Source organism: Cherax quadricarinatus, chromosome 25, assembly GCF_038502225.1.
Source record: "Cherax quadricarinatus isolate ZL_2023a chromosome 25, ASM3850222v1, whole genome shotgun sequence".
Lineage (NCBI taxonomy): Eukaryota > Metazoa > Arthropoda > Malacostraca > Decapoda > Parastacidae > Cherax > Cherax quadricarinatus.
The window spans coordinates 23384153-23401757 of record NC_091316.1 but is presented as its reverse complement, the minus strand read 5'-3'; the positions used below and the strand labels follow the sequence as shown (position 1 = coordinate 23401757).

The window sequence follows — 17605 nt, the reverse complement described above, 5'->3', positions numbered from 1 at the left end:
AGGCGACGTTTCGTTCTCCAGGAGTTTTGTCAAGCCGTTAAAGTGTCACATTAGTTGCACACGTGTTCTTTTACCTAAAATATTGTCAGTAATTCTACCAACATTATTACCTATCTGGCCCACTTTTCCTGGTGCAGATATATTTGGTAACTAGAGTTTAACATCAGCAAGAGCAACCCAGTCCAAGTGTTGCCGCACTTTCCAGCTGTCCTCTTTTTTTTTTTCCTATCTTACTCTTAATTTTGTCCAAGAATGTTTCGTTTATTTGAGTAACTGTGAAAATAACACTTCTGTATAATACAGTCATGGTAAAATACCAAGTCCGTGAAGGTCATACCTCGCGTGGGGAATGGCATGTAATGAACATCGAACCAGAGGATAGGAGGAAACCTACGAATACATCGATAAAAACCTATTTATCAGCATCAAGATGTCACCTTAAAGATAAGTCTTGGCACTTTACTGATTTCTTCTAACTTCTCCACGACTTTCGACTTAATAATTTGACCCTGGTATATGATAAATAATAATTTTTAAAATTTTTCATCCCGCCTTGTGTATCACAACTAGGAATACTTTCCATCATTCCGCCTAGTATGATTGGTTTTCAATCATCAGCTGACGTGTGGCTTTAAGTGAATACAATTACAGTTATACAACTGTATTTACTGAAATTATTTTCTGTTCTAATGAGGCTTTTATAGTTGTATGTCTTCGCATTATTTTTGTTTTCCCCATTTTATCTCACACTGGTAAAAGCCATGATCAAACAGTATTTTTAAAACTATCAAAAAGCTTTAAGAAAAATAAGGCAGCCGAAATAATGGAAGCAGTTTCGTTTAAAAATATATCATACAACATTACCTCCTACAAGGATGACCTGTATAGCAAGATATATAGACCACTTACCCAGTGCTTGCTGGATCTTTCTGTAGCAGAGGCTGGGAGAGATTTAAGTTTCTTCGACTAATAATGAGCACTGTCACTGATTTTTGGGATGACTGAACACTATCAGTAAAGAACACTTTAATCCCTAATATAGGGAGTGAATCAAATTCTGGATGTACTCGTACGGAGACACACTTCACGAGTATAAACAATCGTCAAGGAAAAACACAAGGTTGGTTGGTTAATGGGGCTTAAAACCTATCGACTACACTAGGATTGTGAATGTTGCACGGTAACTTCACCACCAATCGAAAATACTTTAATCCCAAATGCTTGCATACTAGGATTAAAGAATGTATACAAACTGCAAAGCACAAGGAGAGGCCCGAGCCTTGGTAACTAACCTGGGTTACCATAACCTCACATATTTATCAGTGTCCAGTATAATTACTCAAAAGCGTTGAATATTAACTAAGATGAGTGAACATAATATGATGAATAAAAACGAATTAAACAAGCGTTAACTAAATTTGTATACATTACTACCTATATTAAGACAAGAAGGTAAAGTGACATAGTTGTCTTCAGATGCGGCATGACGTCTAAGCTAACTGTGGTGAGAATAAACGCCATCTAGGAACAATGAAAAGCCTTAACCTGGTGTTAGACTGCCCGGGACACGGACAACGGGCTGCAACAATAACACATGTGTAGGAACACTACATACAACATGCAAATCTGTCTGAGGAAGAGAAATACAAATTGATGCGCATAACACTCCTTTCCCTTACTTATTGCCTTTTGTTTTTACTATATATTTTTCTTTCCCTCCTTTTCTGCCTCTTCCTCCTTTTCCCTCCCTTTTCCAATCCCTCCTTCCCTCCCTCTGGTCCATAATACAAGCAGACAACAATACTTTGGCTGCTTCACTACAGTGATCTATTTGTTTATATTTTCAATTATCCACTAAAGTTTCTCAAGAGGTTTAGTGAATGCTCCCACCTAGCCACGTCCCAAACACTTAGCCACCCAGCCGCCACCCCAGCCAACTTCACACCAGTCACCTAGCCAACCTCACCCTAGCACCTGAGCTTCACTCTTGCAGCCCATCTTCACCCCAACAACCAAGCTTCACCCCAGCCTAGCAATCTCTCCGCAACCCACATCCGTGGTGGCTGAGAAACTCCCATAGCTGATGAACCTTTCATAGAATACTTGACGATTGACCTACTGTAGCCTCTAAGACATATTTTTACACTATATACGAACCTCATCTTGTGTGATGGAATACTCCAGGTAAACAAAGTTAGGATTTGTTTCTGCTGTGTAACAGTCATATAGAATAGGGCAGCAACACGCTCTTGATGTATCAATTTTTGTTTTTTAAAATTAGGGGGCGACTTCTCAACTCGTCAAGCGAGCTGTTAGGTTAACGGGAGAGCCATTATTCCAGCCGAGGTTAAGAGCCGATGTCTGATGGGGCCAAACTTGCTTTGATGAATGGGTGGTTCCTGTCTCACAACTTTGACTGGCTGACTGGGAGGGATGGTTGACTAACTTGGCTGCTCTAGGTGATTAATTTGACTGCGTTGCTAGGCTGTTTGACTGACTGATGTAGCTGTAGTTGATCTTAGTGCTGCGGTGACACTCATGATATTAGTGGTGGCTGCTGTTTGCAACCCACCATTGCTGTTGCTGTGGTCGTGATAGTGGCTTGTGACACCCTTGCTGTTGTTGTGGTCGTAGTGGTGGTTAGCGACACTTTTGCTGTTGCTGTGGTCGGAGCGGTAGCTAGCGACACCCCTGCTGTTGCTGTAGTCGTAGCGGTGGCTAGCTACAGCCTTGCTGTTGCTGTGGTCGTAGTGGTGGCTAGCTACAGCCTTGATGTTGCTGTGGTCGTAGTGGTGGCTAGCGTAAATAGCTGTAAGCGTGATTAACATGCTGGATGAGGTTGTTGTTCCTCTTCCTTGTCGGAATCTCACCTTGTGAGAGGCAACTGCGGTAGGTGGGGATGGTTACTGGGAACTGATTTACGGGTAATAAATGATGCATAAATGCTCTTGTTAAAGAACTTCCGATATGCATTTTAATCCACTTTAAAACCCAGTTAAATAACTATGCAAATTAAAAAGACGTACTCACCCCAATGGAATAAAGGACCCCAGTGGAAATAAGTCGCTTTGACTTTTTGGGTTATCCTAGGTTCTCTACACATACGCTGCTATGTATGATAATGTGAGTGTATTTGTGTATACCTGAATAAACTTACTAACCTAGTGGCGTAAAGATTCCATTTGAAGAATAAGGAATACTACCACTGCTATCACCAACACTAGCAACACCACTACCAGCTTCTCCACCGCTACCACCCACACTAACAACACCACTACCAACCTGTCGACTGCTATCACCAACACTAGCAACACCACTACCAGCCTTTCCACCGCTACCACCCACACTAACAACACCACTACCAACCTGTCGACTGCTATCACCAACACTAGCAACACCATTACCAGCCTCTCCACCGCTATCACCCACACTAACAACACCACTACCAACCTGTCCACTGCTATCACCAACACTAGCAACACCACTACCAGCCTCTCCACCGCTTCCACCCACACTAACAACACCACTACCAACCTGTCGACTGCTATCACCAACACTAGCAGCACCACTACCAACATCTCCACCGCTATCACCAACACTGTCAACACCTCTACCAACCTCTCCACCGTTATCACCAACATTAGCAACACCACTTCCAACCTCTCCACCGTTATCACCATCACTAGCAACACTACTACCAACCACTCCACCGCTATCACCCACACTAGCAACACCACTACCAACCTCTCCACCGCTCTCACCAACACTAGCAACACCACTACCAACCTCTCCACCGCTATCACCAACACTAGCCACACCACTACCAACCACTCCACCGTTATCACCCACACTAACCACACCACTACCAACCACTCCACCGCTATCACCCACACTAGCAACACCACTACCTACCTTTCCACTGCTAGCAACACCACTACCAGCCTCTCCACCGCTATCACCCACACTAGCAACACTACCAAACTCTCCACCGCTATCACCCACACTAGCAACACCACTACCAACTTCTCCACTGCTATCACCAACACTAGCAACACCACTACCAACCTCTCCACCGCTATCACCAACACTAGCCACACCACTACCAACCATTCCACCGTTATCACCCACACTAGCAACACCACTACCAACTTCTCCACCGCTATCACCCACACTAGCAACATCACTACCAAACTCTCCACCGCTATCACCCACACTAGCAACATCACTACCAACTTCTCCACCGCTATCACCAACACTAGCATCACTATTTCCAACCTCTCCATCGCTATCACCCACACTAGCAGCATTACTACCAACATTTCCACCGCTATCACCCACACTAGCAACACCACTACCAACTTCTCCACCGCTATCACCAACACTAGCAACACCACTACCAACCTCTCCACCGCTATCACCCACACTAGCAACACCACTACCAAACTCTCCACCGCTATCACCCACACTAGCAACACCACTACCAACTTCTCCACCGCTATCACCCACACTAGCAACATCACTTCCTAACTCTCCACCGCTATCACCCACACTAGCAACACCACTACCAACTTCTCCACCGCTATCACCAACACTAGCATCACTATTTCCAACCTCTCCATCGCCATCACCCACACTAGCAGCATTACTACCAACCTTTCCACCGCTATCACCCACACTAGCAACACCACTACCAACTTCTCCACCGCTATCACCAACACTAGCAACACCACTACCAACTTCTCCACCGCTATCACCAACACTAGCAACACCACCGCTATCACCCACACTAGCAACACCACTACCAACTTCTCCACTGCTATCACCAACACTAGCTACACCACTACCAACCTCTCCACCGCTATCACCAATACTAGCCACACCACTACCAACCATTCCACCGCTATCACCCACACTAGCAACACCACTACCAAACTCTCCACCGCTATCACCCACACTAGCAACACCACTACCAACTTCTCCACCGCTATCACCAACACTAGCACCACTATTTCCAACCTCTCCATCGCTATCACCCACACTAGCAGCATTACTACCAACCTTTCCACCGCTATCACCAACACTAGCAACACCACTACCAACTTCTCCATCACTATCACCAACACTAGCAACACCACTACCAACCTCTCCACCGCTATCACCAACACTAGCAACTCCACTACCAACTTCCCCACCGCTATCACCAACACTAGCAACACCACTACCAACCTCTCCACTGCTATCACCAACATTAGCAACACCACTACCAACCTCTCCACTGCTACTACCCACACTAGCAACACCTCTTCCAACTCCACCACTGGCAACAACGCTAGCAGCACCACTAACAACTTCTCCATCGCTATCACCAACACTAGCAACACCACTACCAACCTATCTACCGCTATCACCAACACTAGCAACACCACTACCAGCTTCTCCACCGCTATCACCAACACTAGCAACACCACTACCAACTTCTCCACCGCTATCACCAACACTAGCAACACCACTACCAACCTCTCCACCGCTATCGCCAACATTAGCAACACCACTACCAACCTCTCCACTGCTACCATCCACACTAGCAACACCTCTTCCAACTCCACCACTGGCAACAACGCTAGCAACACCACTAACAACTTCTCCATCGCTATCACCAACACTAGCAACACCACTACCAACCTCTCCACCGCTATCACCAACACTAGCAATACCACTACCAACTTCTCTACCGCTGGCAACAACATCGACCCTACTACCGCAGATATGACCAATGTTGAAGCAACACCACCCAATACAGTCACTATTATCATCACAACTACCACTCACAATCACCAAAACCCTCACCATCGATATCAATAACCACCACTGAAGCTAACACCGCAAACAAACCTTATTTTTGCCATTAAACTCATCATTTCATACAATACCAGCACAAGCACCAACAGCACCACCAGAGACAGCTTCGGTAAAATTCTCGACATAAAATGTGTCAGTCTGGATTTATACGGCAACTTCCATGAGGCCAGAAAAGTGAAGTGAGGAGTAGTAGGAATTGCCATTACCTGCTTAAACAAGTGGTTACTTCCCTGACACGACTGGATCAGCCAGAACCTGACGAGGACAGAACATACGGCAACTTCCATGAGGCCAGAAAAGTGAAGTGAGGAGTAGCACTACTGTGGCGCCTTGGTACAGGGATGTCTTCCCCAACTCTATTGCTAACAACTGTTAGTATGACCTGCTTAAACAAGTGGTCCCTAATCTTCTGCTTTACTATATTTGTATATAAATCTGACACGACTGGATCAGCCAGAACCTGACGAGGACAGAACATACGGCAACTTCCATGAGGCCAGAAAAGTGAAGTGAGGAGTAGCACTACTGTGGCGCCTTGGTACAGGGATGTCTTCCCCAACTCTGTTGCTAACAACTGTTAGTATGACCTGCTTAAACAAGTGGTCCCTAATCTTCTGCTTTACTATATTTGTATATAAATCTGTGGCCTCATGTCTCTATTTTAGGTTAAGGCTAACTATTCGGGAACTTGTGTCAGGTCTTGGCTGGTTTGATCGCAGACAGTTTAAGCTGAAGAGAAGTTGCAGAGGTTGTGGACGAGTTTCGTAGGGTGCGTAAAAAGGAAATTAAAAGTGAATATAGGAAAGAGTAAAGTAATTAGGATAAAAAAAAATAGGTAACGAAAGATTATATATCAGACTGGAGGGAGAGAGTATGGAGGCAATGAATGTACTCGGATATCTGGGAGTGGACGTGTCAACAGATGGGTCTATGAAAGATGAGGTCAGTCATAGAATTGACAAGAGGAAAAAGATGGCTGGAGCACTGAGGAGTCTGTGGAGATAAAGAACGTTTTCCATGGAAACAGAGGGAAATGTATGAGAGCAAAGTTATACCGATGCTCTTATATGGATGTGAAGCATGGGTGGTGAATGTTCCAACAAGGAGAAGGCTGGAGGCATTGGGGATGTCATATCTGAGAGCAATGTGTGGTGTGAATATAATGCAGAGAATCCGTAGTTTGAAAATTAGGAGGAGGTGTAGGGTTACTAAAAGCAGTATCCAGAGGGCTGAGGAGGGGTTGTTGAGGTGGTTCCGGCATTTACAGAGGGTGAAACGAAATAGAATGACTTGGAGAGTGTATAAATCTCAGTAGAAGGAAGGCGGGGTAGGGGTCGGCCTAGGAAAGGTTGGAAGGGAGAGGTAAAGGAGTTTTTTTGTGTGTGCGAGGGGCAAGCAAGCATGCGTGAGTGTGTTAGGAGTGGAGACAAATGCTCTTTAGGACTTGACGGGCTGTTGGAGTATAAACAAAGTAACATTTATGAAGGGATTCGGGGAAACCGGCAGGCCGGACTTGAGTCCTGGAGATGGGAAGTACAGTGCCTGTACTCTGAAGGAAGAGTGTTAATGTTGCAGATTTATAACTGTAGTGTGAGCGCTCCTCTGGCAAAACAGTGATGGAGTGAATGATGATGATGATGAAAGTTTTCCTTTTTCGGGCCACCCTGCCTTGGTGGGAAACAGTCAATGTGTTAATAATAAAAAAAAAAACGGAACCGCTCCAATTACATGACTATTCCAGTTGTTTTTGGTGTTGCCACAGATACTTGATAAACCCAATTGTGTTAAAAAAACCTACAGCGCAAGATCTACTCATTTTGTCAGAGGCTGGATCAGACACGTGGCACTAATCTGTCAGTGGGAGGCGAGGACACATGGTACTAGTGAGCGTGTTATCGGGCCACCAGGACGTGGGGAGCTAGAGGGTGTGTATTAGTGACCAGAACACGTAACACAGGGGAGTGTCAGCGGATGACCAGGAAACGTTACACAGATTAATGTGTCACTGGGTGATTGAGACACACATGAATGCCTCAGCACTCACAGGGGCATCAACAGCAGCAGCAGCAGCAGCAGCAGCACCAACAGCACACATATCATCTCTATAAATACCTCGGTCCATTGTCCTCTCCTGGCTGTGTATTTTTCATGTCCTCTGGCGGGGAAGAGGCGCTGGATGTTCCACGCTGCCTCAAAGACAGAGCGACAAGGCTCCCACGTTATTCCCCTAGACACTGATAGAGGCTACCTTCTAGGGTCAAACAGGAATCTCTGAAAGACTGTTAGATTAGCCTTCGAGAGTTTACAGTTGGAACTCTGAACAGTAATAGCGTGAAACAATAGAGGTTCGATCCTCCATCCGAAGATTGAGCTAGTACCTTCCCTGACGACAACTGTGAATGTTAAGACCCGATTACGTCTGGTTTGGAAGAAGGCACTTTGAGGAATCAAGGATCTGACTTCAAGTCTGGCCGGAAAAAAAAGGTCTCAGACGCTCTATAAAGATGCCAAAAAAGTTAGCTGTGGTATTTTTGTTATGGATCACGAGATAAGGAACAGAACAATTTATCTTCCAGCAAAGCAAAGCCTTTAAAACACAATTTTAGGGAGTAAATAATGACACTTGTACATCCTCAGTGTGTGTGTGTGTGAACACTTTCGTCTTGTGTGCCAAGATGGTGACTACTTGGTATAAGAGGCGTCCTTGAAGGTCCCCGACAGCCAGCGTGTATACATACTCCAAAGATAAATATATATTGTGGAACTAGGAGGAGTCATTGGATGGATGGGATGAGAGTGGTGGATGGGGTGGGTAGGCTGGGTGCTGGAAGTGGGTTGACGTGTCTTGAATTAGTGGTGGGTGGATGGGTAGGCTGTGTGAATACTAAATGGGTGATGGAGAGGGAGTTGTGAGCTATTTTTTTTTTTTTTTGCTAATCCGAAAGTAATTATTATTATTATTATTATTATTATTATTATTATTATTATTATTAGTAGTAGTAGTAGTAGTAGTAGTAGTAGTAGTAGTAGTAGTAGTAGTAGTAGTAGCAGTAGTAGTAATAATAGTAGTAGTAGTAGTAGCAGCATTGTTGTTATTCATTGGGAATCGCCAAACATTTAGGATGATGTGAAGGTAAATGGGAATGGGGGAAAGTTTTGTAGGGATGGTAGATGGATGAATAAGCTGATATGGTGATCTTGTTGGTGGATGTACAGCAGACTTTGTTGGTAATGGTGGTGAATGTAGGGCACGCTGAGGTGATCATCGTAGTGCGTGATCATGGTGGTGGTGATCATGGTGGTGGTGGTGATCGTGGTGCTGGGGTGGTGATAGTGGATGAGCGGGAGAGTGATTGGGTGAACGACTTTGGTGATGAATGGGATAGGTTAGTAAGACAAAAAAAAAAATGTGTTAAGTGAATGGAAGGATAGGATGGTGGTAAGGGGATGGGTGGAGGGAAGATGGGCGAGTTGGATTGAGGAGCAGAATGGACTGTGCACAGTGTATATATACGTTTTTTCAAGCTTTACTGTACCATTTCGTCAGGAAAACGGGCCCGAGAGTGAGGTCTCTGGCACAGTTCTTATATAACAAGTCATAGATAACAACCATGGTTTTCAGTATTCAGAATCGCTTTTACTTCATCAGTACAAATACCATAAAAATATTTTGAGAGTGGGTCCTTGGCGTATAACATTTGAGGTTTCGAGCATCTCTTACCTGTTCTGCACTACAAATCACTATTAAATACACGTAAGATACTGAATGGTTTTCAAAGTCCAGATGAGCTTAGGAGCCTCTATGTGTGTGTGTGTGTGTGTGTGTGTGTGTGTGTGTGTGTGTGTGTGTGTGTGTGTGTGTGTGTGTGTGTGTGTGTGTGTGTGTGTGTGTGTGTCTGTGTGTGTGTGTGTGTGTGTGTGTGTGTGTGTGTGTGTGTGTGTGTGTGTGTGTGTGTGTGTGCGTGTGTATGTGTGTGTGTGTGTGAGTGTGTGTGTTAGTGTGTGTGTGTGTGTGTGTGTGTGTGTGTGTGTGTGTGTGTGTGTGTGTGTGTGTGTGTGTGTGTGTGTGTGTGTGTGTGTGTGTGTGTGTGTGTGTGTGCGTGTGTGTGTGTGTGTGTGTGTGTGTGTGTGTGTGTGTGTGTGTGTGTGTGCGTGTGTGTGTGTGTGTGTGCGTGTGTGTGCGTGCGTGTGCGTGTGCGTGTGTGCGTGTGTATGCGTGTGTGTGCGTGTGTGTGTGTGTGTGTGTGTGTGTGTGTGTGTGTGTGTGTGTGTGAGTGTGTGTGTGTGTGTGTGTGTGTGTGTGTGTGTGTGTATGTGTGTGTGTGTGTGTGTGTGTGTGTGCGTGTGTGTGTGTGTGTGTGTGTGTGTGTGCTAGTGTGTTTGTAAGCGCATTCTGTTCCGAGTTGATCTTCATCCTCTCTCCTAACCAAAAATCTCAGCAAACAACTGCAGGATGTGTGGTACTCACCTCATCTCCTGAGACAATGTTACGGGATGTATCCTTGACTGCATGAAGGATCTGGAGGAAGGGAAGGTGAATACAGTTTCTATATCCGTCTCCCTCGCAAGACGGGACGAGTTAACTGGGCCATCTAGACATTCTAGGGACAACAGATCAGTGGCTCCTCTCATTAATTTGGTGTCGGCTCTGCGGCCACCGCTGTTGCATGATACTTGAGTGTTGGTACCACACGTTACGTGGGTGCTGGTGCCGCAGGAGACATGGGATGGCGCCACGTTCTGCTGTCTGCTGATCCTTGTGTGTTGATATTGCATATCAGACACAGACCAACGTCGCCGTGTTCTAGCAGCTATCAGCCGACGGTCATGATCAACCTGCTCATCTGCAAGAAGGCTCTCGGCACTACTACTGCGTCTCTGTAGCCGTCCCTGAGCCACGGAAGCCGTAGTGGCACTGACTCGTTTCCTAACGGCACCTGTACGCCTGTTTGCGGCATCTAACACACTCTTGTATTCCAGTTCCTCTGCCAATTCTTCGAAATTAGCTGTTCTGTCATGCCTGTAGTTCCTGCAAGGACTAGTCTTTGAGTGGGTAGCATCGTCTACGACAGAGGCTGACGCTACTGTGTTTATGTTTACACTAGGAACGCAAACAATCTTGTCATTGTACAAGCATGGATTTTCTCCGAAGTATACGCGGGTGATGTGTTTCACGTTGGGCGGGGTCGTCGGAAGAGAGTCGCTATCGTTTTGAGCGTTTGTGGACTCCCCGGAGTCGGAATATCCAGAATCCTGTGAGCGGTGAGAAGGAAACCCTCTCAGTGACTCCCGAAAGGAACCCCCTGGAGAGGCATCGCCCTCCAGTGCTTCCTCTCCAGAACTAGAACCGTCCTCCTTTGCCTCCAGAATAACAGATTCCCTGGTGCTTCTGTGGCGCGTCCAGAAAGTTCTTGGGAGGCTGTTGGCTGGCCAGCAACCAGTCTCTGAAGCGTAGTATACTCGCGACCCTTCACGTTGAAAGAAGTGCTGCCGAGGAACCTCCTGCTCACTCTGTGTCATCTTGGATGATCTCGATGTTACACAGTCTTCAACCATCTGTGGGGAAGCACAAAATACTTCATTAATTTCCAGTATAGGTGTCTTGAAGAATCATAACAAAAACTGACCTAATAATAAATAAAATACTGGGTATACAGCAAACATCAAAAACTCGGAAGCAACCAAATTCGCAACAAACCTCCCTAGAGCCACATCATCACCTGGGGTACCTGAACTTGGTCTTGCAGCGACCCGGGTCCTCTCAACACACAGTAAGCTTCTTCAGCCCGCCAAATGCATCGCTATTAGCAAACATCAACCAGTTTCTCTGAGTCCACACCATGAGAGGATATACATCAGGGTCTTAGAAGTGCAGCTTTAGCGCTCTGAGCTCATTCATTGCTTAGCCCAAACGGGATGCGAACCAAGTGTGGCTCCTTTATTTGCACCACAGCCAGACGCACACGTCAGGAGGAGAGGGACACGCCCAATGCAACGCAAATCGTGCGCCAGAGGAGAAAAATGGAAATTAGTTACTGAAAACCTCGAGTGATTTGTAGGTAGGGGAGAAAGCTGCAAAGACAAGAGGAAAATTGAATAAATAGATACAGAGAAGAAATAGAAAGAAGAGTTGAGACTCAAATAGTAATCCACAGAAAAAAAGTAGACAGAGATATACAGTACGATAGAACGATATTTAATAAAAAAAAAGCAGAGAGAGAGAGAGTGAAATATATGAGAAGAAAGATCATGGTCCAGAGAGTACAGGTGGCGGTGAACATCAGTGGAGCAAGATCTCTGAGGATGGTCCTGTCATCACAAACTTTCTCATGTGTGACGGACCGCCGGCTGCTCCTCAAACCCCGATTAAATCACTAGCTGGATGAGCACATCGGCCAGACACACATCAACTGCAGTATCGGTGGACACTGAAATCTGACTAGAGAGACAAGACTTTCTCTCTCTCTCTCCCGCTAAAGGCAGCTTCACATATCCTGTGGCTAAACATTCTGTTGACTCTTAGCCTTTCATATAATGTTTCAGTTTACAGGTTAAGAGTTGTTATTCTATCACATCTCTTATCAAAGCCTGACCCTATCTAGGATATAGGACTCCCCGTCTTCCCAGGATTGACCGACAACAATGGGCAAATACCAGAATACCTATTTACTGCTTTGTGAATATACAACAGGTGTAAAGAAACTTGCCAACATTTACACCTGTCCCAGGATCTAAACCGAATTCTTTGATTGTGAGTAGAAAGTGCTACAACTAAGCTACGAGCCTCTGATACACAGCTGATGTCAACTTCATTCTTAGCTGTTGCACTTACTAATACTTGGAAATGTTCCTCCATGTTAATGAGAGTGCAGCATGCTCTTGGAACTTCTCCAGGTTAATGAGAGTGCAACATACTCTTGAAACTTCTCCAGGTTAATGAGAGTGCAACATGCTCTTGGAACTTCTCCATGTTAATGAGAGTGCAACATGCTCTTGGAACTTCTCCAGGTTAATGAGAGTGCAACATGCTCTTGAAACTCCAGGTTAATGAGAGTGCAACATGCTCTTGGAACTTCTCCAGGTTAATGAGAGTGCAACATGCTCTTGAAACTCCAGGTTAATGAGAGTGCAACACGCTCTTGGAACTTCTCCAGGTTAATGAGAGTGCAACATGCTCTTGGAACTTCTCCATGTTAATGAGAGTGCAACATGCTCTTGGAACTTCTCCAGGTTAATGAGAGTGCAACATGCTCTTGAAACTCCAGGTTAATGAGAGTGCAACATGCTCTTGGAACTTCTCCATGTTAATGAGAGTGCAACATGCTCTTGAAACTTCTCCAGGTTAATGAGAGTGCAACATGCTCTTGAAACTCCAGGTTAATGAGAGTGCAACATGCTCTTGAAACTCCAGGTTAATGAGAGTGCAACATGGTCTTGAAACTCCAGGTTAATTAGAGTGCAACACGCTCTTGAAACTCCTCCATGTTATTGAGCGTGCAACATGCTCTTGAAACTCCAGGTTAATGAGAGTGCAACATGCTCTTGAAACTCCAGGTTAATGAGAGTGCAACATGCTCTTGAAACTCCAGGTTAATGAGAGTGCAACATGCTCTTGAAACTCCAGGTTAATTAGAGTGCAACATGCTCTTGAAACTCCTCCATGTTAATGAGAGTGCAACATGCTCTTGAAACTCCAGGTTAATTAGAGTGCAACACGCTCTTGAAACTCCTCCATGTTAATGAGAGTGCAACGTGCTCTTGAAACTCCAGGTTAATGAAAGTGCAACATGCTCTTGAAACTTCTCCAGGTTAATGAGAGTGCAACATGCTCTTGAAACTCCAGGTTAATGAGAGTGCAACATGCTCTTGAAACTCCAGGTTAATTAGAGTGCAACACGCTCATGAAACTCCTCCATGTTAATGAGAGTGCAACATGCTCTTGAAACTCCAGGTTAATTAGAGTGCAACACGCTCTTGAAACTCCTCCATGTTAATGAGAGTGCAACATGCTCTTGAAACTCCAGGTTAATGATAGTGCAACACGCTCTTGAAACTTCTCCAGGTTAATGAGAGTGCAACATGCTCTTGAAACTCCAGGTTAATGAGAGTGCAACATGCTCTTGAAACTCCAGGTTAATGAGAGTGCAACATGCTCTTGAAACTCCACAAGGTTAATGAGAGTACAACATGCTCTTGAAACTCCTCCAGGTTAATGATAGTGCAACATGCTCTTGAAACTCCAGGTTAATGAGAGTGCAACACGCTCTTGAAACTCCTCCAGGTTAATGAGAGTGCAACATGCTCTTGAAACTCCAGGTTAATGAGAGTGCAACACGCTCTTGAAACTCCTCCAGGTTAATGAGAGTGCAACATGCTCTTGAAACTCCAGGTTAATGAGAGTGCAACACGCTCTTGAAACTTCTCCAGGTTAATGAGAGTGCAACATGCTCTTGAAACTCCTCAAGGTTAATGAGAGTGCAACATGCTCTTGAAACTCCTCCAGGTTAATGAGAGTGCAACATGCTCTTGAAACTTCTCCAGGTTAATGAGAGTGCAACATGCTCTTGAAACTTCTCCAGGTTAATGAGAGTGCAACATGCTCTTGAAACTCCTCCAGGTTAATGAGAGTGCAACATGCTCTTGAAACTTCTCCAGGTTAATGAGAGTGCAACATGCTCTTGAAACTCCTCCAGGTTAATGAGAGTGCAACATGCTCTTGAAACTTCTCCAGGTTAATGATAGTGCAACACGCTCTTGAAACTTCTCCAGGTTAATGAGAGTGCAACATGCTCTTGAAACTCCAGGTTAATGAGAGTGCAACATGCTCTTGAAGCTCCAGGTTAATGAGAGTGCAACATGCTCTTGACTTCTCCAGGTTAATGAGAGTGCAACATGCACTTGAAACTCCTCAAGGTTAATGAGAGTACAACATGCTCTTGAAACTCCTCCACGTTTATGAGAGTGCAACATGCTCTTGAAACTCCTCCAGGTTAATGAGAGTGCAACATGCTCTTGAAACTCCTCCAGGTTAATGAGAGTGCAACATGCTCTTGAAACTCCTCCAGGTTAATGAGAGTGCAACATGCTCTTGAAACTCCTCCAGGTTAATGAGAGTGCTGCTCTTAAAAGTCCTCAAGGTTAATGAGAGTGCTGCTCTTAAAAGTCCTCCACGTTAATGAGAGTGCTGCTCTTAAAAGTCCTCAAGGTTAATGAGAGTGCTGCTCTTAAAAGTCCTCAAGGTTAATGAGAGTGCTGTTCTTAAAAGTCCTCAAGGTTAATGAGAGTGCTGCTCTTGAACGTCCTCCAGGTTAATGAGAGTGCTGCTCTTGAACGTCCTCTAGGTTAATGAGAGTGCTGCTCTTGAACGTCCTCCAGGTTAATGAGAGTGCTGCTCTTGAACGTCCTCCAGGTTAATGAGAGTGCTGCTCTTGAACGTCCTCCAGGTTAATGAGAGTGCTGCTCTTGAACGTCCTCCAGGTTAATGAGAATGCTGCTCTTGAACGTCCTCCAGGTTAATGAGAATGCTGCTCTTGAACGTCCTCCAGGTTAATGAGAATGCTGCTCTTGAACGTCCTCCAGCCTCAATGAGGGCACTTCATGCTATTTAAATTTTCTTCTGAAGAGTCAGAGGCGGTGATCAAGATTAGAGTTACAAGGACCTTAAGTCAAGCCTGCAATCCTGCAGATTCTGCCGCACTGTTTTCCTGGCTTGACCATGCCGCCTCTAACGCCTTGGTAATGGACTGTAGCTGGCTAGGTACCATCGTAAGTAGCAAATTAATCAGCAGTAATTCGTGTGTCAGTGGCTGGGGATGTAATCATCCCAGCTCGCACTGATAAGCCTCATTGGGGCCGACGATTGAATCATTTAGCATAGCTGATAGAAGTAGTGAATGTTGTATAGACCTGCTGGTAGGCAAAGCACTGTGGTGGTGTTGCCGAGGGACTGCTGTGGTTGTGTTGGTGAGGGGGCTACTGATGTCTGTGTTGGTGAGGGGGCTACTGATGGTTGTGTTGGTGAAGGGGCTACCGATGTCTGTGTTGGTGAGGGGCTACTGGTGGTTTTGATGGTGAGGAGCTGCTGATGGTTATGTTGGTGAGGGGGCTACTGATGTCTGTGTTAGTGAGGGGGCTACTGATGGTTGTGTTGGTGAGGGGGCTGCTGATGGTTGTGCCGGTGAGGGGGCTACTCATGTCTGTGTTGGTGAGGAGCTACTCATGGTTTTGATGGTGAGGGGCTGCTGATGGTTGTGTTGGTCAGAGAACTACTGATGGTTGTGTTGGTGAGGGGGCTGCTGATAGTTGTGTTGGTGAGAGGCAGCTGCTGGTTGCGTTGGTGAGGGGCTGCTGCTGATTGCGTTGGTGAGGGGCTACGGATGGTTGTGTTGGTGACGGGCTACTGATTGTTGTGTTGGTGAGGGGCTACGGATGCTTGTGTTTGTGAGGGGCTGCTGCTGGTTGTGTTGGTGAGGGACTACTGATGGTTTTGTTAGGGAGGGGCTACTGATGGTTTTGTTGATGACAGGCTACTGATTGCTGTGTTGGTGAGGGGCTACGGATGGTTGTGTTGGCGAGGGGCTACTAATCGTTGTGTTGGTGAGTGGGCTACTGATGGTTGTGTTGGTGACGGGTTACTGATGGTTGTGTTGGTGAGGGGCTGCTGATATTTGTGCTGTGAGGGGGCTACTGATGGTTGTGTTGGTGAGGGGCTGCTGATGGTTATGTTTGTGACGGGGCTGCTGATTATTTGTGACGGGATACTGTTGGTTGTGTTGGAGAGGGGGCTGCTGATGGTTGTGTTAATGAGGGGACTGCTGATGGTAGTGTTGGTGAGAGGGCTACTGATGGTTTTGTTAGTGAGGGGCTGCTGATGGTTGTGTTGGTGAGGGACTGTTGATGGCTGTGTTGGTGAGGGGACTGCTGATGGCTGTGTTGGTAAGGGGACTGCTGATGGCTGTGTTGGTGAGGGACTACTAATGGTTGTGTTGGTGAGGGGCTGCTGATATTTGTGTTGGTGAGGGGCTACTGCTGGTTGTGTTGGTTAGGGGACTACTGATGGTTCTGTTGGTGAGGGGCTACTGATGGTTTTGTTGGTGAGGGGCTACTGATGGCTTTGTTGGTGAGGGGCTGCTGATATTTGTGTTGGTGAGTGGGCTACTGTTGTTGTGTTGGTGAGGGGCTACTGATAGTTTTGTTAGTGAGGGGCTACTGATGGTTGTGTTGGTGAGGGGCTTAACGTGGTTGTGTTGGTGAGGGGCTACTGATGGTTGTGTTGGTGAGGGGCTTAACGTGGTTGTGTTGGTGAGGGGCTAATGTTGGTTGTGTTGGTGAGGGACTACTGATGGTTGTGTTGGTGAGGCGCTAATGCTGGTTGTGTTGGTGAGGGGCTAATGTTGGTTGTGTTGGTGAGGGGGTGCTGATGGTTGTGTTGGTGAGGGGCTAATGCAGATTGTGTTGTGAGGGGCTACTGATGGTTGTGTTGGTGAGGGGCTAATGCTGGTTGTGTTGGTGAGGGGCTACTGATGGTTGTGTTGGTGAGAGGCTACTGATGGTTGTGTTGGTGAGGGGCTGCTGTTGGTTGTGTTGGTGAGGGGTTACTGATGGTTGTGTTGCTGAGGGGCTACTGATGGTGAGGGGCTACTGATGGTTATGTTGGTGAGGAGCTACTGATGGTTGTGTTGGTGAGGGGCTACTGATGGTTGTGTTGGTGAGGGGCTACTGATGGTTATGTTGGTGAGGGGCTACT

The 17605-nt window shown here is 46.0% G+C and overlaps 1 protein-coding gene across 1 annotated transcript in view; it reads right to left on the bottom strand.

Annotated features, from left to right (window-relative positions):
- LOC128689994 (protein inscuteable homolog) overlaps positions 1–17605 on the bottom strand; it is a 161962-nt gene that overhangs the window by 75218 nt on the left and 69139 nt on the right. Inside the window, exon 2 of the mRNA XM_070088665.1 lies at positions 10328–11415. Within this exon, the coding sequence (XP_069944766.1) occupies positions 10328–11415 (1088 nt within the window). The remainder of the gene's footprint in view (positions 1–10327; positions 11416–17605) is intronic.